Raw genomic sequence first — 20,207 nt, 5'->3', positions numbered from 1 at the left:
CCTCAGCTCCAGTGAGTCACTGGCTGACAGGCTGTGTCTGTAGCAGCTGCTCTCCTCCCTCATTTGCTTTTCACTTGCAGTAGAATTAAAACTAGATAACCACATTTGTGAGGGGTCAAGCAAGCCCACCTCAGTCATGCTTAGGAGTTAGGCATGTGTGTGTGCTTTAATGGGGCATATTGGGAGAGCTGCAGCTACACAGAGGCCTTTTTCTTTCACGTTTTTAAAAGAGCTCTCAAAGTCTTATTGATAGCTTTTGCCTTTGCTCCCTGTGGTGCAAGTCAGCCTTGCCCTGTAACAAATTAAGCATGAGCTCAGCAAAATTGACTGGACTTGTATTGGACACAATGTGCTACATTCTATATCTGTGGTCCCTCACCTCCCTGCTCTTTCTCCTAACTTCCTGGTTCCCTGCTGTGTTTTGTGTAGGTTATATGTTAGGAAAGTTAAAATTGACTTCTGAAGGAAAGAATGAGACCAGACAAGCCACAAGCTTAGCTGCCCCATGTCCATTTCTATTGGTCACTGTTGGACAGTGTATCCTGGAAGTCCCATTTCAGTCCAACCCTACTCTGAACTCAGCTACTTCCATAAGAGTAAGCCTTTGGGGTTCATGCCCTGAACAACCTCATTCTCTTCCCAGTAAGGGGTGTTCCTGACATAACTTCTCAGAAGTTGGCCTTCCCTATTGTGGAGTCATTTCAGTTGTGTCCAACTCTGTGACTCCATTTGGGGCTTTCTTGGCAAAGATAATGGAGTGGTTTGTCATTTCCTTTTCCAGCTTGTTGACAGATGAGGAAACTGAGGCAAACAAAGTTAAGTGACTACATATCTGAGGATGGATTTGAATTCATGAAGTCTTACTAACTCCAGGCCCTGTGTTCTGTCCACTGGGTCACCTAACTGCCCTGCCCTTCTCTCACCCCTTCCCTTGTATTTTGTTATTATCTTACCTCTGACCAACCTTAACACTAAAATAATTTTTGCCACCCTTCCAATCCAACATTCAGCAACCCACTACAGATAAAGGATGAGGATGAGGCGCTTCGGTGCCTACTGCGTGTGCAGCACCGGACTCAATGCAGTCCCTGTCCTCAAGAAGCTCCCATTTGAATGGGGCAGTGGGCATGTATGGCTAGTTTCCGCTGCCCGGCTGGATGGAGGCGGGTGCAGCCCCGCAGTGCTGTCACTGGTCCTCTTCGAAAATCAAGGCACCATCACAAGGCCTCTCCTTTCCTGTCATTTGCACTGATAAAACCCGATCCAGGGTCTGCCCTCGGGAAGTTTCCATTCTAGAGGCGTGAATTTCCTAAGGGCCGGAGGCAGAGCGGTGGACACGGGGCTGAGTTGGAGCGGGCCCTGGGAGCCTAGGGCCAGGGCCAAGTTTTACTCAACAGGTCGGCCCGTGGGACGGGCGGATGGCTCCCGTCTTTGGCCGGGGCTTTTCCGAAGGTTTCTCGCAGCCATCTCTTCTCGGAGCCCTTTGTTCTCAATCCCAGACATTCGGTCCATCCGCTGTTTCCGGATCTTGTGACCTGGGGGAGGGGGAGGGGCAGGGCCGTGATGCCCAAAGGCCCGGCCGGGGGCGACCCAAAGGAGCTCACTAGGGCCTTCGCAGGTCTGCGGGTCCAACTTCCTCCTCTGACGGACGGGGGACGGGGGACGACGGCCCAGAGCTGCACGGGGTTTGCTCATGGGGGGGGTGCTTTTCCGCCGCGGCCCGGGATCGCCCTCTCCCGGCACCCCGGGGTAGGAGTAGGGGGTGATCCGGGCTTGAGGGCTCAGAACCACCGCCGCCCCGCCCCCTCTCGTCTCTCTATCCACCAGCCCGGGCCTGAGGAATGCGGGGCAGTGAGAGGGGAGCTTCTGGCTGCCCGGCACGATCCACGTGATCGCAAAGGCCCCAGCGCGTGGGGGCGGGGGATGACTCTCCGCTGCGGCAGCGGTGGGACGGCGGCGTGACGGCGATGACGACGCACGCCGCGGGCGGCCCCAGCCCTGGCCGGCGCCACCCTGCCCCCTGCGCCGCGGCAGTCACGTGGCGGACCGGGTCGCGCCTGCGCCTGCGCCTGCGCCTGCGCCTCGGGGAAGAGGCGGCGGCGGAGCCGGAGCGGTGTGCGGGAGCCGGAAATGGTCGTGGACGGCGCCTGTGCGGCTGCGTGGGGCTCGGCCGCGCGGACTGAAGGAGACTGAAGGTAACGGCGCCATGTCCGGGCCCGAGCCGGGCCCCCTCCCCCCGGCATCCGCCGCCATCCGGCCCGGGGCCGCCCGCCGGACCCCGCCGCCGCCGGGCTCGGTCCGGCCCGGCCCCGCCCCGCCGCCCGCCCTCCCTCCCGGCCCGGCCCGGCCCGGCCCCGCTCTCTGCCCGGCCCGGCCCCGGCGCCCGGCCGGGCGTCTGCCTGCCCACGTGTGCCGGCTGCCCGCCTGGCCGGGCTGAGCGCGGGGCCGGGGCCGGGGTCGGGAGCCGGGAGCCGGGCCTGCTGAGCGCGGGGCCCGGGCCGGGCGGGCTGTGGGGCGGGAAGTGACACGTTGTTCCCTGGTGCCGCCGCCGCCCCGGGAGGGAGGAGCCCGGGCCGGCCTCGGGCGCAGGCCCGGGCCGACCCCGGCTCGTCCGTCACATGTCCTCTGTGCCCGGCTCAGCCGGCCGGGCTCGCTCCCTCCCCCGCTGCCCCCGTCCTCCTCCTCCTCCCTGGGCCCGGCTGTGGGCCCGGTCGTTCCCCCCCCCCTTCCTCGGGTGCGGGCCTGGTCGCCCTCTCCCCCAACCTTCCTATCAGGACCTACTGTGTGCCGGGCTCTACGGCTCCCTCTCTCCTTCCCCTGCTCTGTTACAAGCAGCGTTTCCTACTTAGCACCTACTGTGTGTCAGGCACTTGGGCCCTACCCCCCATCTTTGCTGTGTAAGATCAAGCACTGCCTGTACAGCCCCTACTGTGTGCCACGACCTGGAACCCCTTCTTCCCCGTGTTCTCTCTGTTCTGTAAGAAGCCTTTCCTAGTTAGCACCTATTATGTGCCAGGCATTGGGGCCCTTCCTTGCATCTCCTTTGCTCTGTAAGATCCAGCACTGTCTCTAAAGCTCCTACTGTGTACCAGGCACTGTGGCCCTCCCCTCCTCATTGCTCTGTAAGAAACTGCTGCTATTTAGCACCTACAGTGTGCTGGGCATGGGCCCTTCTCCCTCCCCCAACATCTTTGCTCTGTAAGATCAAGCACTGCCTCTTCAGCCCCTACTGTGTGCCAGGCACTGTGGCCCACTTTCCCCCCATTATCTCTGTTCTGCAAGAGGAAGCCATTTCTGTTTAGGACCTACTGTGTGCCAGGCACTAGGGCCAGCCTCCATCTTTGCTCTGTAAGATCAAGCATTGCCTGTTCAGTTCTTACTGTGTGCCAGGCATTTCTCCCACTTCCCCCCCACCCCCCATCATGATAAGAGGAAGCATATCCTGTTTAGCACCTACTGTGTGCTGGTCACTGTGAACCTGCGCTCTCTCCCCCACTTCTCTTTGCTCTCTAAGATCCCTCCTTCCTCTCCTTCCTTTTCCTAGGACTAGTGTGTCCTGAGGGCTTCTCCCTGGAGGAACCTCCCTCCTTCCCTGTCCTGGCCCCAGGGCCTCCCCTTCCGGCTCCCTCTTCCCCCAGAGCAGGGGCCAGTGTCAGCTGTGGTTCTGGGCCCTGAGCTGCTTTCCCTCAGCCCTCCACCCCCAAGAGCTGGATTCGGGACCTCCACTCACCCACCCACTGGATTCAGACCCTGGCTGGGGCCAGCTGGGCCCCATCTGCCTTCCCCGGAGGATTCCTTTGGCACTTTGTCCTTCACGTGCTTTCTTGGGCAAAAATCATTTATCTTGGTGTGTCTCTGACACTGTCCCCTGGGTGTGTGTGTGTGTGCGCGCGCGCGCGCGCTCGTGCGTGCGTGTGTGTGTGTGTGTGTGTGTGTGTGTGTGTGTGTGTTTGGTGGGAAGGGGGGGGTGTCCCTTTTTTTGTTCCTGGGACTTGGTGCCAAAGAGACCTGGCCTTTCTGGTCCGGTTGGTCTTGGGCTCCTGGAGCCAGGCTGATTCCCCCTCCCCTTCTAATCCTAGGCCCCTTGGATGCCCAGAGCCTATAGGCCACAGCGTGGATTTGTTGCCTGAGGGGGTGAGTGGAGGGCAGTTGGGGCTGATACAGGCTGGAAACCTGTGAAGGTGGGAGCGCTCTCTGGAGCCTCTCTTTGAACCCCTCCCCCCGCCTCTCTTCACAGGTGCTGGGGGGACCCTGATGTGGCACCAAATGAAATGAACAAAGCTCCACAGCCCACAGGCCCCCCACCTGCCCCATCCCCTGGACTCCCCCAGGTATGGGGGAGTGTAGAAAAAGGCTGGGGGGGAGGGGAAGACAAGTCTGTCCGATTCCCCACCCCCACCTCCTAGATGGGGGCAGAGTGGGAGTCTTTGGGAGGGAGGGGGCGATGGCCTCCTGGCTCTGGGGGAACTTGCTGGGCCCCCCCTCCCGCTCCGCCCTTAGCTCACTTCTCTTGACCCACTTTGGTCTCCCCGCAATGGTCTCCCTTTCCCTCAGTTTCTCCTCTTGCTGAATTCTGGTCTCCCCCTCTTCAGCCGGCGTTCCCCCCGGGGCAGACAGCACCGGTGGTGTTTAACCCGCCACCAGCGACCCAAATGAACACGCCTTCTCAGCCCCGCCAGGTGAGGGTCTGTGGGGAGGCAGCTGGGCCTCGGGGGGCTGGGGAAGGCCCAGGAGAGTAGTGGTCAGGGCCTGGCTCCTTGCACCTGACTCTGATCTCTTCCAATCCTTGTTCTCCTGTGTCCCCTTCCTCTTTTTCAGTGCATTATTTGATAATGAGTGCCCACAGGAGACACGCCTAGGTTATGGGGGTGACCCTAACGGGGAGCCCCACAGAGCTGGGAGCAGTGCACCTGGGGTGGCCCTAATGGAGCTTACATCTTTTCTGTCTCCTCTCTTCTGGTGGTCGCAGTAGCTCTGGTCATTGTCCCTTGTTGCCACTCTAGCCCGTGGGGGAGAGGAGCCCCATTTTTTCTCCCCTTCCCTGCTTCTTTCCTCCTAAGAAGGGATGCTTCTTTCCCTATTCTGCTCACTCCGTCCCTGGCCACCTGGGGGATAATTCTCTTCTTTCCTGTCCCCATGTGCTCTCAGGGAGGATTCAGGTCTCTGCAGGTAATGCCTCTTGCCTGATCCTGGACCGTAGCCTGGTCTCCCAGTCATGGGCAGGGCAGCAAGGACAGGGTCCGGGGGGATGGTGGGGAGATAGCCTCCTGTCCCCCCGGGGTGGGGGAAGGGGGGCCAGTATAGTAGTGCATGTTGAGGGGGCTTAGTTTCACAGAACCTTTGGTCTGTGGAAGGGAGAGAGCCCTGCATGTCAAAAGCCACCTCCCTAGTGTCTTGGGGGGGTGGGGCAGGGAGGCAGAGCAGTGCATGCTGGTCTATCTGTTGCCTGGAAGGTCAGGGAAGGCAGGGCCGCTTTTGTATGAGAGGGGTCCTTTTTATGCTACCATATGGAGTGCATGGTTCTCTGGGAGTGAGAGAGCATTGTAGAGAGGCTGGAGATGATGGGAAAGCCTGGCGAGTGAGGGAGCCGACGGCTGGTTAGCGTTAGCGTAGCCCACCCGCAGCAGCCCGATTTCAGTTCGGCTGTGGGGGCTAGCTGTAAACCCGTGCGTTCCTTTTCCTTCCTCACCTTCCCAGCATTTCTATCCAAGCCGGGCTCAGCCCCCAAGTAGTGCGGCCTCCCGAGTGCAGAGTGCAGCCCCCACCAGGCCTGGCCCGGCTGCCCACGTCTACCCTGCGGGTTCCCAAGTGATGATGATCCCCTCCCAGATCTCCTACTCGGCTTCCCAAGGCGCCTACTACATCCCCGGACAGGTGAGGGAGGGAGGGATCTCTCTTATCCCCGGAAGGGGGACCTGAAACACTTGCCGGATCTTGATTACCCCCCCCCCCGCCCCCCCTCCACTCCCGCTTCGTGCCCGGTCCCTCTCCTCCAGGTCTCTAGGCTAAGGTGTCTGGCCCAAGCACGTGACCAGGTACTCATTGCCACTTGCTCCCTTCCTCCCCTAGGGCCGCTCCACATATGTTGTCCCGACCCAGCAGTATCCAGTGCAGCCAGGAGCCCCCAGCTTCTATCCTGGAGCGAGCCCCACTGAATTTGGGACCTACGGTAAGCAAGCAGGGGGAGGGGGTGGGAGCAAGCTCAAGCCTCTGGTGTTGGTGTCAGTGATGGGATTAATACCGGGTGGGTGCTTAATGTTTAACGTAGGGGGGTGGGAGGGAGTAGACTTTATCCCACTGTCTCCCAGGGCAGGGAGTATTAAAGCAGGAGCTGCCAGCCTAGGCCCCGGGGCCCATGTGCTGGGGGGCGTTTGGGAGCTTAGGCATTGGATGGTTGGTTCCCATTTGGCAGCTCTTTGGGAAGGCCCCCCCCCCCCCGCCTGCCTACCTAGGGTGGCCAAACTGACTCTTAGCCCAGGCTGGGCTGCTGCTTCCTGTTCCCTGTCCACAATATCTACACCTCTACCCAAAGGCCTTAGAGCCAGGTGGAAATGGGAACCATGGAGGGGTAGGGGTGCCCCAAAATTGGAGTCTTCAGTCAGTGATCTCTGGTCTTCTAGCACACATTGTCTTCGCTCCCTGGGTAGGAAGAAGCAAAGGGCAGCCCACACGGGAGTCCTTTGTTGATATTCTGGGATCTCTGACCTAGGGTTAGGGCCTGGATGATTGTGGGGGGGTGTGTGTCTGTGTAAATGTGTGTGTGGGGGGGTGCCTTCCACTGAGAGGTATGTGTCAGGAATTCTTGTAAACGCAGCTCAGACTGGTTCCCCGGCTTCTGTAGACGCCGAGTTCCCTGGGGGTGGGGGGCGGAGCAAGGGGCAGAGGCCCTGGCTCCCCTCCCCTCTTCTCCTGTGTGGGGAAAGCAGGATTCTGGGGGCCGAAGGGGTGCAAAAGAGGGCGGGTGTGTGGACATGGTAGGGTCCTGACGCTGCCATTGCTCCTTGTCCTCCCCGTCCCCTCCCTGGCCCCTTCTGCAAAGCCGGTGCCTACTACCCAGCCCAGGGCGTGCAGCAGTTTCCACCCGGTGTGGCCCCCGCCCCAGTCATGATGAACCAGCCACCCCAGATAGCTCCCAAGAGAGAACGAAAGACGGTGAGCCACAGCAGTGAGGGAGAGTTGGTGATCTGGGAAGGAGACAAGGTCAGGTGGGAGCTGGGGCATTGTGGCCCGGAGCAGGGGGGATTCTGGGAGAAGGGTTCCAGCTGGGAGGGGAGGGGGCAAGGGGAGGGGCCCTCAGAGTTTGAAAGCTTGGTAATGAATGCTAAGCTTTGAGGATTAGGGGTGCAGAGCCTGGGGGGAGGTTGGGGAGGCCTAAGGGACCTGGGTTCTTGGGGGTTCGGGGCCAGTTCTTGTTTGTTGGGAATGATTTGTCATGTGTTGTGTGCCCCCACCCCCACCCCCCTGTCCTGGAAGCTCTCGCTAGCCTCCGCCTCTGCTTGGTCCTCCAGCCCTGGGCGTGGTGCCCAGAATGGGGTGCCAGGGCTGGGGAAGCCGCTGAGTCACTGTGGCTCCGCCCCTTGGAGCCTGGGCCCTGCCCAGAGCTCAGGCAATCCTTGGCCAGAATTGGGCTGTTTGAGGCCTGGATCTGAGTCCCTAAGGTGGGAGGAGGGAGGAGTCTGTTGTTGGCTTAGAGCATTGGGGGGCAGCAGTGAGGGGGGGCATTGTGATGCACTGGGCACTCTGTGAGGTCGAGGGTCTCGGGGGGCGGGGGCTGCGACTCTAGGAGCAGGGTGCTTGGGTCAGCAGTGGAATTCAGGGGCTGAGTGCTATCTCCCTACCTGTTTCCTAGTGGGGGAGGGGTGGAGTGGGGGCAGGGAGGAGAAGTGGGCTCCCCCTGCTCCCCACTCAGCTTACACCCTTTTCCCAGATTCGGATCCGAGATCCCAACCAGGGAGGGAAGGATATCACAGAGGAGATCATGTCTGGGGCCCGGACCTCCTCCACCCCCACTCCTCCCCAGGTACTGACGGGTGGCACCACCCCAATTCCCATTTTGATATCCTCCAGCTTTCCCCCAGATGTCCTCGGCAGGGGCCGAAGGCTCAGTGAGCCTGGGGAGGGGGAAGGGCGAGGGGGAGTAGCGTGGCGAGGGGAGGTGCTCACTCAGGACTGCAGGCTGACCTGGTGCTTCCCACAGACAGGAGGAGGTCTGGAGCCTCAGGCTAACGGGGAGACTCCCCAGGTTGCCGTCATCGTCCGCCCAGGTGAGTGGCCTCTGCTGGCACCGACGGGAGGTAGAATGAGGACAGGTTTGTGAACGGGCAGCATGGGGATGGTGGTGGCAGCAAACCGTGAGCATTTGTTCTTTCCTCTCTTACAGATGACCGGCCTCAGGGAGCAAGCACTGGGGGCCGGCCGGGGCTTGGCCCAGAGCACAGCCCCTCCGAATCTCCATCCCAGCCATCCTCTCCTTCCCCAGCCCCATCACCACCACCTCCAGTTTTACAACCAGGGCCTGAGCCGGGCCTCTCGGTCCTGCCCATCACCGAGGACGCGCTGACAAGCACTGTGATTGTGCAGATGACCGTCGAGGAGCCCGCCCCCGCTGCCCACGAAGCCCTAGAATTGCCCTGCCCTGCTCTCAATCTGAAACAGCCCTGTGCCTCCCCGGGACCTTCCCCCGAGGCAGAAGTGACTAGTCCTCCGCCAGCCCCTGAGCCCGCCACTGCCCAGGCTCCCGGCCTTCAGCAGCCCGCGGACACCGAGCTCTCTGCTGAGCCCAACGGCATGGCCCCCACGGAGGAGCCCGAGGCCCAGCCAGAGGTGGGCCAGGCTGAAGCGGCCCCTGTGCCGTCACCCCCCCCAGCCTGTCCCCAGGAGTTCACAGCGGCCCCTACGGCCCAGCCTGAGGAGCTGCCCAACGGGGCCCCCTCTTCCCCTACCACGGACCTGAGCCCTATTGCTGAGCCCCAGGAGCCAGCGGAGGAGGCGGCGGCGGTGGCGGCGGTGGCGCCAGCACCGGCGCCAGCACTCCCCACCCTCCCTGTCGAACTTCCCGGGCCACCTGCCGCACCTCCTGCCCAGGAGGAAGAGCTAGAGAAGGAGGAGGAGGAGGAGGAGGAGGAGGACGAGGAGGAAGGGGAGACTGAAGGGGAGAAGGGAGGAGAGGAATCGTTGCCCCCTGAGACCACCCCCACCCCAGCCCCCCTTCCCCAGAGCCTTGACGAGACAGCCACCCAAGGTGAGGGGTAGAGGGGTGGGGTAGCCGTTCACGGACTCAGCTTGTTCTGTGTGGAACACCCTCTGTGGAAGAGGTTCTGGGAGGGGAGGGGGCCCCGAGCTGCCCCGAGGGGAGAGGTGGGGCCCAGAGCACAGGTGGGCTTGGGCAGCCGAACCCTCGTGATGGAGCCAAGGGTTTGAGGAGAAATGAGGCCGGAGGCCTTGGCACTGGTCCAAGGATACTGGACTGTTCTTGGAAGGGGGGGGCTTCTAAAGCATTCTGGTCTTTGGTCCTCCTTTAGCAGTGGCGATATCTGTGCCAAAGAGGAGACGGAGGATCAAGGAACTGAATAAGAAGGAGACTGTGGGCGATCTGCTGGATGCCTTCAAGGAGGTGGGTGGGGAGGGGGTGAGGAGGGGCCCCTGGGCCCTGGGGCAGGGATCTGGGGCAGCCCTAGAGCCCAGCATCCCGTCTCCACAGGGGAACGAGGGTGCTCCCGAGTTGGAGAGGCAGTCCCCACCGGCATCTGCGCCCACCCCAGAGCCCGAGGGCAGCCCACGGAGCCCCAGACCCGAGGAAGCCGACGAGACCTGGGAGGAGAAGGAAGACAAAATGGACGATGCCGAGAACATCCAGCCCGGGGACCAGAAGTACCAGTACAAGTCAGGTGAGTGTCGGGGTGGCCTGCAGGGGGGCCAGGAGGCCAGAGGCAGCGGGCCGGGCACCTCTCAGAGCCCCCCTGTGCTCCTCCCTCTTCTCAGACCAGTGGAAACCTCTGAATCCCGAGGAGAAGAAGCGCTATGACCGTGAGTTCCTGCTTGGCTTCCAGTTCATTTCTGCCAGCATGCAGAAGCCAGAGGGCCTGCCTCACATCAGCGACGTGGTGCTGGACAAGGTGGGTGTGGCCAGAGGGTGGGCTCGGGCCGCTTGGGGAGGAGTCGCCCAGGGTGCCTGTGGGTGGCCTCTGCTGCCACTGAGAGCTCCCCTCCTGTGGTCAGGCAAACAAGACCCCTCTGCGGCCACTAGACCCCACCCGACTGACGATCATGAATTCCGGCCCCGACTTCACCCCGTCTTTTGCCAACCTGGGTCGGCCCAACCTCAGCAATCGAGGCCCACCAAGGGGAGGACCTGGTGGGGGACCAGGCAGTGAGCTTCCCCGGGGACCGGTGAGTGGGAACGCCAGGTCGGGTGGGTTGGGGAAATGGAGGCAGGCACCAGGCTTTGGCCGTGACCTCACTTGGCCTGTCTCATCCGGATCCCCTTTAGCCGGCCGGCCTTGGCCCCCGGCGCTCCCAGCAGGGCCTTCGGAAGGAGCCAAGAAAGATCATTGCCACGGTGTTGCTCAGCGAGGATGTGAAGCTTAACAAAGCCGAGAAGGCCTGGAAGCCCAGTAGCAAGCGTGGCCCTACGGAAAAGGACCGGGGAGAGGAAGATGCCGATGGCAGCAAGACCCAGGTGCAGAGGGCCTGGGGTGTGGCGTGGGCATGGCATGGCAGCTTCCTCTCCCTCTCCAGGCCCTGACCTCATGCAGGACCCTCTGCCCTCACTGCAGAGCCTCACTCTGGGCGCTTTGTTCCCCTCCCCCTCCAGGACCTGTTCCGAAGGGTGCGCTCCATTCTGAACAAGCTGACGCCCCAGATGTTCCAGCAGCTGATGAAGCAGGTGCAGCAACTGGCCATAGACACGGAGGAGCGTCTCAAGGGGGTCATTGACCTTATCTTCGAGAAGGCCATCTCGGAGCCAAACTTCTCGGTGGCCTACGCCAACATGTGCCGCTGCCTCATGGGGGTCAGTGCCTTGCCCGACACCACGCCCCTACCCCTGTCTCCGAGCCCAGTTTTCCCCTTCTGATGCCTCCTCTTCCCCCCCCCCCCACACAGCTGAAGGTGCCCACCACGGACAAGCCCACGGTCACAGTCAACTTCCGGAAACTGCTGCTCAACAGGTGCCAGAAGGAGTTTGAGAAGGACAAAGATGATGACGAAGTGTTTGAGAAAAAGCAGAAGGAGATGGATGAGGCTGCTACGGTGCGAGCGGCGAGCGGGCCTGGGGCGGGCGCGGGTGGGCGGGCGGGCCTGGGGCAGGTGGGCTGAGAATGCGAGGCCGCCTGGGCTTCCCCTTGAGGTGCACCCCCAGGACCACCCCTGGCACCCAGTGCCCCTTCGCAGCTGATTGCCAGCACCAGCACCTGAGTCCTCCAGAGTCTTGGGCAGGTTTCCATCGCCTTCCAAAGACATTCCAGACTTGGCTCGGCAGCTGGGACTTTCCATACTTGGGCTCTGAGCTATCTTCTGCTGCTTTGCTCACGTTCTTTTCCTTCACATATTCTGGGCTCCAAGCAAAGGGCATTACTTCCTGTGCCCCCTCGGCAAGCCATTCTTGGCCTGGGTGGTCCTTCCTCTGGCATTCTTTCCTTCAGTCACTCTCTTAGCTTGCAGTTCCTGGGTCTGTACATTCGCATAGAGGCCTTCTCCCCGCTAGAGAACTGGCTTTGTCTGTCCCATTGAGCCATTGACCTCTTCGTAAATGCCCCTCCCTGTGTGTGCAGAGCTCAGAGGGAGGGGGGCCAGGCTTGCTCCTTTGATTCCCCCGAGACCCAGCTGACCCTCTGTGCCCCTCCCCTGTGGCTCCCAGGCTGAGGAGCGGGGCCGTCTGAAGGAGGAACTGGAAGAGGCGCGTGACGTCGCCCGCAGACGCTCCCTGGGCAACATCAAGTTCATCGGGGAGCTGTTTAAGCTGAAGATGCTGACAGAGGCCATCATGCACGACTGTGTGGTCAAGCTGCTGAAGAACCACGACGAGGAGTCCCTGGAGTGTCTCTGTCGGCTGCTTACCACCATCGGCAAAGACCTCGACTTTGAGAAGGCCAAGGTGAGGAGCTCTCCCCCGGGGACCAAGGGGTGGAGAGGCGGGCTGGGGGACAGGCGAGGCCTCGGGCACCTCCCCTGCCCTGCCCTCCCTTCTGAGGGTTCTGTCGCCTAATCTTCCAGCCCCGCATGGATCAGTATTTCAACCAAATGGAAAAGATCATCAAGGAAAAGAAGACTTCATCAAGAATACGGTTCATGCTGCAGGACGTGTTAGATCTCCGAAAAGTAAGCATCCCCGGCTCCCCAAACGCATTTCCCGCTGCTGACCATGGCCCCTCTCGAGCCTGAGCTGTTCTTCACCTTGTCCTTGTAGAGCAACTGGGTGCCGCGCCGGGGAGACCAGGGCCCCAAGACCATCGACCAGATTCACAAGGAGGCTGAGATGGAGGAACATCGAGAGCATATCAAAGTCCAGCAGCTCATGGCCAAGGGCGGGGACAAGCGCCGGGGCCCTCCAGGGCCTCCCCCGGGCAGTGAGTCTATGAGACGGGGTGATGCTGGCTTCCTTTGGTCTACCGGCTGGGGGGACCGAGATAGGAGAACAGAGGGGCATCCGTTCCACTCTCCCTGGCCTTCCCGTACATGAAGGTCTGGTGGTCGAAGGAGGATTGGGTGGGGACTGGAGGAGTAGGACTCTCCAGTGATGACCTCTTGTTAGGGCCATGTGTCTGGGCCACTGACACCCTGTGATGGAGCTGAGGTTCTGAGGAGAGGCGGTGCTGCTTGAGGACCTTGGGCCAAGGCCGATGGGGAGTCTGTGCTAGTGTTAATTGCTGCCCTCTTCCTAGGCCGAGGGGGCCTGATTGTGGACGATGGAGGCTGGAATACCGTTCCTATCAGCAAAGGCAGCAGACCCATTGATACCTCCCGACTCACCAAGATCACTAAGGTTGGAAACCACAGAATGAAGAGAATGGATGTTGTCGCTGAGTTGGGGGAGGGGAGGGGGCTGGCTTGGTCTTCTCACCTCATGATTTTAGATCCTTGTACTTGAAAAAGTTGGAATGGGGTTGGCTCTCAGAGGGCAGGGGCTGGACCACCACAGACCTGTGATTCTGTTCTCCTGTTTGGAATCCCTTAGCCTGGATCCATCGACTCCAACAACCAGCTCTTTGCCCCTGGGGGACGCCTGAGCTGGGGCAAAGGCAGCAGTGGGGGCATGGGAGCCAAGCCCTCAGACTCAGGTAGGAGCAGTGGGGGGGGGGGTGGCACTCAGCAGTGAGGCCTGGTACCAACCAAGTACTCTTTGAAATGAGAAGGGGGTCCCGGGACCAGAAAGGCAGGAGTTTGCATTTCTAGGCTCTTTTCTCCCCAGCTTCAGAGACAGCCCGGCCATCTACCAGCACCTTGAACCGCTTCTCAGCCCTTCAACAGGCAGCTCCCCCAGAGAGCACAGATACACGGCGTGTAGTACAAAGGAGCAGTCTGAGCCGGGAGCGCGGTGAGAAAGCTGGAGATCGAGGGGATCGTCTGGAGCGTAGTGAGCGGGGAGGGGAGCGTGGGGACCGCCTGGACCGAGCTCGGGCCCAGATCCCCAAGCGCAGCTTCAGCAAGGAAGTGGAGGAGCGGAGCCGAGAGCGGCCTCTCCAACCAGAGGGTCTACGTAAAGCGGCCAGCCTGACGGAGGAGCGGGACCGCAGTCGGGATGCAGGTAAGGGGGTGAACTGGGACAGCCGTGGGGGCCTGCCCACAGAGGGGCTGAGAAGAAGGGGATGCCAGGCTAAGTCGGGGGCCTCTACCTCCTCCTCTCTGCAGTGAAACGGGAGGGCGCCACAGCCCCCGCTGGCCCCGCCAAGGCCGTGTTGTCCGAAGAAGAGCTAGAGAAGAAGTCAAAAGCCATCATTGAGGAGTTCCTGCATCTCAATGACATGAAGGTGAGGTGTGAGTGGGCAGGGAGGGGCCGCCAGGAAGAGGGCAGCAACACTGCCAGGGGCCCCACTTGACCACCCCTTCATTCCTCCAGGAAGCGGTACAGTGTGTGCAGGAACTCGCCTCCCCGTCGCTGCTTTTCATTTTTGTTCGGAACGGCATCGAGTCGACCCTGGAGCGCAGCACCATTGCCCGGGAGCACATGGGCCAGTTATTGCACCAGCTTCTCTGTGCTGGCCACCTCTCTACCACCCAATATTATCAAGGGTAAGCCAACCCTCGGACCCTCCCTCCATGGGCTCCACCTAGCATGTAGGGAGCCTTTGGCACAAGAGGTCCCCAGAGCAAGGTCTGCTGGCTTCCCTGGCAGGTTATAGTCCCATCTCATGGGCTTCTGTTGGGGTCAAGGGTCCGGGGGCAGCCACCACAGGTAGTGATGGATGGATGGATGGATGGATGGATGGATGGATGGATGGATGGATGGATGGATGGATGGATGGATGGATGGATGGGTGTGGCTGGCTCCCCCCGGGTGGAGCCCCTGGGTCCTCACCTCTGGTCTTTGCAGGCTCCATGAGATCTTGGAAGTGGCAGAAGACATGGAGATTGACATCCCCCACGTGTGGCTGTACTTGGCAGAACTGGTGACGCCCATCCTTCGAGAAGGTGGGGTGCCCATGGGGGAGTTTTTCAGGTAATTAATTGTCCTTGGTGCTTTTCAGCTCACTCAGAGTAATCCGCCAGACTTAGGCCTGTCTTTTGGTGAGGTGGTGAAGTGACCCAAGGGCTGGCTTTCTCTGTCCCCACAGGGAAATATCGAAGCCACTGAAACCCCTAGGCAAAGCTTCTCCCCTGCTGCTGGAGATCCTGGGACTCCTGTGCAAAAGTGTGGTGAGTAGGGAGCCCTGGGGTCAGGGGCAAGGACAGACCCCCTGGCAGTTAGACTGACTCCCCTCTCTTCATGTGGGCCCGCATTGCTGTCTCCTTCATTCATCCCCCCATGCTATGGGGCACATCGTGGGGTCAGAGGGCAGATGGGCAGGGGTGGTCTGATGGATTCCTGGTTGTCCTCTTCTCCCCACAATTAGAATGATCACCTCAGGCCTGTGATCAGCAATTGGGACAAGCTTAAGTAGGAGAAAGCTCACCAGGGAGTGGTCCCGAAAGGAGGAGGGAGGGACAGCACTTCTCTTGCTGCTCAGTGTCCATCTTCCCCACTTCCCTTCCCTTCCCTTCCCTTCCCTTCTCAGAGGGCCATGGCCCAACTCTGTCCTGGGCCCTGGCTCTCCTGCATCCCCTGTGCATGTTTCCATCTGCCTGGCGGATGTTTCAGATGGTATGTTCTTTCTGTTGGTATCTCAGCCAGCACGACCAGAACTGGAGCTTAGAACATTTTCCTCTGTCAACAGTAGCACCATCTTCTCAGGCACCCAGGCTTGCTGCCTCAGTCATTCTCCCTTCCTCTCGCAAGCTCACCCGTCTCCCAAGCTCACCCATCTCCCATTCATTCTTTTTCTTTTTCTTTTTCTTTTTTTTTTTTGACAGGGCAATAGGGGTTAAGTGACTTGCCCAGGGTCACACAGCTAGTAAGTGTTAAGTGTCTGAGGCCGGATTTGAACTCAGGTACTCCTGACTCCAGATCGGGTGCTCTATCCACTGGGCCACCCAGCCGCCCCCTCCTATCCATTCTTGTTTTTTTGTTTTGTTTTTGTTTTTTTTTTTGTGAGGCAATTGGGGTTAAGTGATTTGCCCAGGGTCACACAGCTAGTAAGTGTTAAGTGTGTGAGGCTGGATTTGAACTCAGGTCCTTCAGGTCCTTCTGAATCCAGATCGGGTGCTCTATCCACTGGGCCACCCAGCTGCCCCCTCCTATCCATTCTTTGCAAAACTTCCAGTGATTTTCCCAAATCGAGGGTTTAGCTTTGTCATTCCCTTATGCAACAGTCTGCAGGGACTTTCTAGGGTGAAATGGGAGATGGGAAGTCCTGGCTTTTTTTTTTTTTTGGTGGGACAGTAAGGGTTAAGTGACTTGCATAGGGTCACACAGCTTGTAAGTGTCAAGTGTCTGAGGCTTGATTTGAACTCCGGTCCTCCTGAATCCAGGGCCAACGTTTTATCCATTGCGCCACCTAGCTGTCCTGAGGTCCTGGCTTTTTAAAGCCCTTCACAGCTTGGCCTCACCATCACACCTTTGCAGCCAGCCTTATTATACACGATTCCCCTTCTGTTCCAGCCATTTGGCCTTAGTGTTCTTCAACCACAGCATTCCACCTCCCATCTCACCACATGTATATGGGCTCTTCCCTGCCTTGGGCCTCTTGGGTAGAATTCCTTATTTCCTTCAAAACTCTGCTCCAGTGGCATTTTCCCTTAAGTTCTGAGTTCTAAATTCTATACCTCCCTCCCCCTTCCCTGAGATGGTAAGCACATTAAGTCTTCCCAGGTTTTTCTGAAATCATCCTGCTTGTCATTTCTCATAGCATAATAGTACATATACCAGAGTTTGTTCAGCCATTCCTCAATAGTTGGGCATCCCCTCAATTTCTTATTTTTTGCCACCACAAAAAGAATTACTATAAATATTTTTGTACAAATAGGTCCTTTTTCTTTGAGCTCTTTGGAGTTCACACCTACCAGTGGCTGGGTCAAAGCATATGCCCAGTTTTATAGTCCTTTGGGTGTAGTTGCAGATTGCTCTCCAGAATGGTTGGGTCAGTTCACAACTCCACCAACAGTGCTTTAGTGTCCCATTTTTCCCACATCCCCTCCAACATTTATCATTTGCCATTTCTGTTATTAGCCAATAGGTGTGAGGTGGTACCTCAGAGTTGTTTTCATTTGCATTTCCCTAGTAGAGATTTAGAGCATTTTTTAATGACTAGACAGCTTAGAGTTCTTCTGAAACCTGCTAGTTTATGTCCTTTGACCATTTCTCAATTGGGGAATGACATACTATTATCAATTTGACTCAGTTCCCTACATATTTGGGAGATGAGGCCTTTATTGGAGATGGTGGCTGTAAAAATCATTGCTCCAGTTTTCTGTTTTCCTTTTTTGTTTTGGGGGGCAAGGCAATGAGGGTTAAGTGACTTGCCCAGGGTCACACAGCTAGTATCAAGTGTCTGAGGCCGGATTTGAACTCAGGTCCTCCTGAATCCAGGGCCGGTGCTTTATCCACTGTGCCACCTAACTGCCCCTCTCTGCTTTCCTTCTAATCTTGGCTTCACTGGTTTTAAATGTTGTGTAATCAGAATGATCGGCTTTACATTTTGTAATGCTCTATCTAAATTCTTCCCCTCTCCATAGATCTGATAGGTTAGCTATTCCACGCTCCCTACTTTGCTCCTGACATTCCCTTTTATGTCTAAATTTTCCCATTTTGACCATATCTTGATATACAGTGAGATGTTGGTCTGTACCTAGTTTCTGCCAAACTCTTTTATCAAACAGCTCTATTTCTTACCCTAAAAGCTGGGACCTTTGCATTTATCCAGCACTAAATTCCTCTGGTTTTTTATGTGGTGTTGTGGGCCTATTTAGATTGCTTTCCAGAGTGGCTAGACCAACCAGCTCCCAACCACACCAGCAGTCCAGTTAGGGCCTCTTTGTTCTCCCAGCTATTCCTTTTAAAAATTGGCCACTTTGATTGTCTTTGACATTTTGAATCCCATAGGTGCTTTTTAATTTGCATTTGAAAAATTAGTGGTGATTTAGAGAATTATTTTCAAGTGATTGCTGATGGATTGGATTTCTTTCTTTTCTTTTTTTCTTAGTGAGGCAGTTGGGGTTAAGTGACTTGCCCAGGGTCACACAGCTAGTAAGTGTTAAGTGTCTGAGACCGGATTTGAACTCAGGTCCTCCTGACTCCAGGGCCGGTGCTCTATCCACTGCACCATCTAGCTGCCCCATGGATTGGATTTCTTTCCTTGAGAATTGCCTGTTTGTAGGAACTGCCCATTTGGGGAAGGCCTCTTAGTCTTATTCATTTGTATCCATTCTGGATGAGACCTTTTATCCGAGAAATTTGTTGTAGATTTTCCTTCTAAATTGTTTAATTCATTAGATTCATTTTTTTGTTTTAATTTCCCATTAGACGAACTTGTTTTTTATCTTCCGTAATTCTCTTTATGAATTCTTCCCATACCTTCTATATAGTTCACATTCCTTTGGAACTTCTCTTAGTGTAAGGTGTGATGGGTTGGTCTAAGCTCAGCAGCTGCCCGGTTTCAGTCCAGTTGGGGGGAGTTCTTAAGGAGGAGGCATGGGCTTAGGCCACCTGAGCCCCCCAGAATGGTCTTGGCTTGTGAGGTAGCAAGCACGAGGGGTGCTGAAGGGCTCTTGCCTTTTTTCCAGGGTCACAAAAAGGTCGGGGTGCTGTGGCGAGAGGCTGGACTCAGCTGGAAGGAATTCTTACCTGAGGACCAGGACATCTGCGCCTTTGTCACTGAGCAGGTAGGGGCAGGGCTTCTTCACTTGGACTCAAGGCCTCTCAGTGCTGCAGCAGTGCTGGCTAAGTCCTTCATCCTTATCTTGTTTGGTTTCTGCCTGTCCCCTGTCACCTGAACCTTGAACTCTTGGTTGGTCTCAGAAAGTACAATACACGCTGGGAGAGGAATCGGAACCCCCGAGCCGGCGAGAGCTGTCCCCTGAGGAGCTGAGCCAGCAGCTGAAGAAACTGCTTAAGGAGAGCCCCAGCAACCAGCGAATCTATGACTGGATAGAGGTGGGGAGAGGGCCCAGGGGGAGGCCTGGGCTGCAGGCCAGGCTTGCTCACAGCCATTCATCCTGTGCTCTCTCTGCAGGCCAACCTAAGCGAGCAGCAGGTGGCTTCCAACACGTTGGTCCGTGCACTCATGAGCACCGTTTGCTATTCAGCCATCATTTGTAAGGGTTGGGGGGCTCTCTCGTGTGGGGGGTGCTGGTCCTTGTGGAGGTCTTCAGGGCTGGAGGCGGGCCTCTCTGAGTTTACTGTCTTCCTTCCCAGTCGAGTCCCCACTGCGGGTGGATGTGGCCGTGCTGAAGGCCCGAGCGAAGCTTCTACAGACATACGTGAACGATGAGCAGAAGGAGCTGCAGGCGCTCTATGCACTTCAGGCACTCGTGGTCACCCTGGAGCAGCCAGCCAGTAAGGGCCAGGGTCCAGGCCGGGTGGCCGTGAAAACCTCTTTCTCTCCCCGTCAGTCCCCCTCCTGTCTCTGGCCACAGTGACTCTTGGGTCTCCGGCCTCTTGTCCATCAGGGGAGGCTGGGTAGTGAGACTCATCCTTGGCACCTGTGTCACAGGGGTCTTTCCCTCCCTGCAGACCTACTACGCATGTTCTTCGACGCACTCTACGATGAGGATGTGGTCAAAGAGGAGGCCTTCTACAGCTGGGAGAGCAGCAAGGACCCCGCCGAGCAGCAGGGCAAGGGTGTGGCCCTCAAGTCCGTCACTGCCTTCTTCACGTGGCTGCGCGAGGCCGAGGACGAGTCTGACCACAACTGAGGGCGGGGCCGGCCAGGGGCCGGGGGTGGCCAGGCCACCCAAATGGACACGCAGACCGCACAGACTGCAGGGGGGGCTGCGGCGTGCGCCTGTAGCGCGGTGTGTGTCTGAGCTAATAAAGTGGTGGCTGATGAGGCAGGATGGCTTGGGGCTGCCTGGGCCCCCCCCCTCCAGGACGATGCCAGGCGCCCCTCCCCCCAGGGGCATAGAGATATATTATATATAAAGTCATAAAAATTGGTGTGGGGGTGGGGTACCACCGCCTACCCCTGGGGTCCTTTTTTTTATTTTACGAAAATCACTTTTGGGACGGCCGTCCTCGCTGCTGGGGGCGTTCCGCCCCAGCCCCCCGCACCTCCTCTGCCACTGCCTGGGCAGGGGGAAGGGGGGGCACGGTGCCTGTAATTATTAAACATGAATTCAATTAAGTTACACGCCTCTTTGCTTTCTGCCCCACTCTCCTGGAGGGGGCCCTGGGCACTGCATGGTGGGGCTGTGTCCCCGAAACCTTCCTGGGCAGTGGTCAATCACGGTGATTGGGAGCCATCTCAGGCCCCAGATGAGCTTCCAATACTCCTGTGACAGTTTGGTGGGTGGTAGAGATGCTTGTGCCCCCTGGGTTTGGGTGCCATCCACCACCACCACCAACCCCTCCTTTGTAAGCTAGGTAAGGGGACCCTGAAGGGAACAGAACCAATACGGGCAGGTACCACTATGCACTTGTCACATTTGGGAAGGGCTCTGCTTTGGCCCGGTACCTG

At 58.2% G+C, this 20,207-nt stretch overlaps 1 protein-coding gene and 1 non-coding gene across 7 annotated transcripts; both read left to right on the top strand.

Moving 5' to 3' along the window:
- Positions 1 to 2,048: 2,048 nt before the first annotated feature.
- On the top strand, positions 2,049 to 19,874 carry EIF4G1 (eukaryotic translation initiation factor 4 gamma 1). Of its 6 annotated transcripts, none has more exons than XM_044000518.1 (33): positions 2,049 to 2,195; positions 4,080 to 4,134; positions 4,238 to 4,331; positions 4,593 to 4,679; positions 5,149 to 5,169; positions 5,698 to 5,874; positions 6,070 to 6,169; positions 7,040 to 7,152; positions 7,928 to 8,020; positions 8,198 to 8,264; positions 8,381 to 9,241; positions 9,525 to 9,613; positions 9,701 to 9,887; positions 9,982 to 10,115; positions 10,219 to 10,389; positions 10,490 to 10,678; positions 10,814 to 11,011; positions 11,104 to 11,250; positions 11,858 to 12,094; positions 12,214 to 12,318; positions 12,407 to 12,566; positions 12,882 to 12,982; positions 13,175 to 13,277; positions 13,409 to 13,744; positions 13,849 to 13,967; positions 14,057 to 14,229; positions 14,531 to 14,656; positions 14,772 to 14,853; positions 18,316 to 18,414; positions 18,551 to 18,685; positions 18,765 to 18,846; positions 18,947 to 19,087; positions 19,265 to 19,874. In XM_044000518.1, exons 3-33 carry the CDS (start codon positions 4,272 to 4,274, stop codon positions 19,444 to 19,446), a joined length of 4,875 nt encoding a protein of 1,624 aa, XP_043856453.1. In that variant the 5' UTR covers positions 2,049 to 2,195; positions 4,080 to 4,134; positions 4,238 to 4,271; the 3' UTR covers positions 19,447 to 19,874. The 6 variants fall into 6 exon arrangements, with proteins under 6 accessions (XP_043856453.1, XP_043856452.1, XP_043856455.1 ...); XM_044000517.1 differs by having other exon boundaries at positions 9,522 to 9,613; XM_044000520.1 differs by lacking the exon at positions 5,149 to 5,169.
- LOC122727141 lies at positions 12,729 to 12,804 on the top strand. Its single transcript, XR_006353092.1, has one exon. It is a non-coding gene; the product is annotated as a small nucleolar RNA SNORD66 (small nucleolar RNA).
- Positions 19,875 to 20,207: the final 333 nt, after the last annotated feature.

The sequence above is a fragment of the Dromiciops gliroides genome, chromosome 4, assembly GCF_019393635.1.
Source record: "Dromiciops gliroides isolate mDroGli1 chromosome 4, mDroGli1.pri, whole genome shotgun sequence".
Lineage (NCBI taxonomy): Eukaryota > Metazoa > Chordata > Mammalia > Microbiotheria > Microbiotheriidae > Dromiciops > Dromiciops gliroides.
Note: the sequence above shows the minus strand (reverse complement) of the source record. Positions and strands in the feature narration are given on the sequence as shown.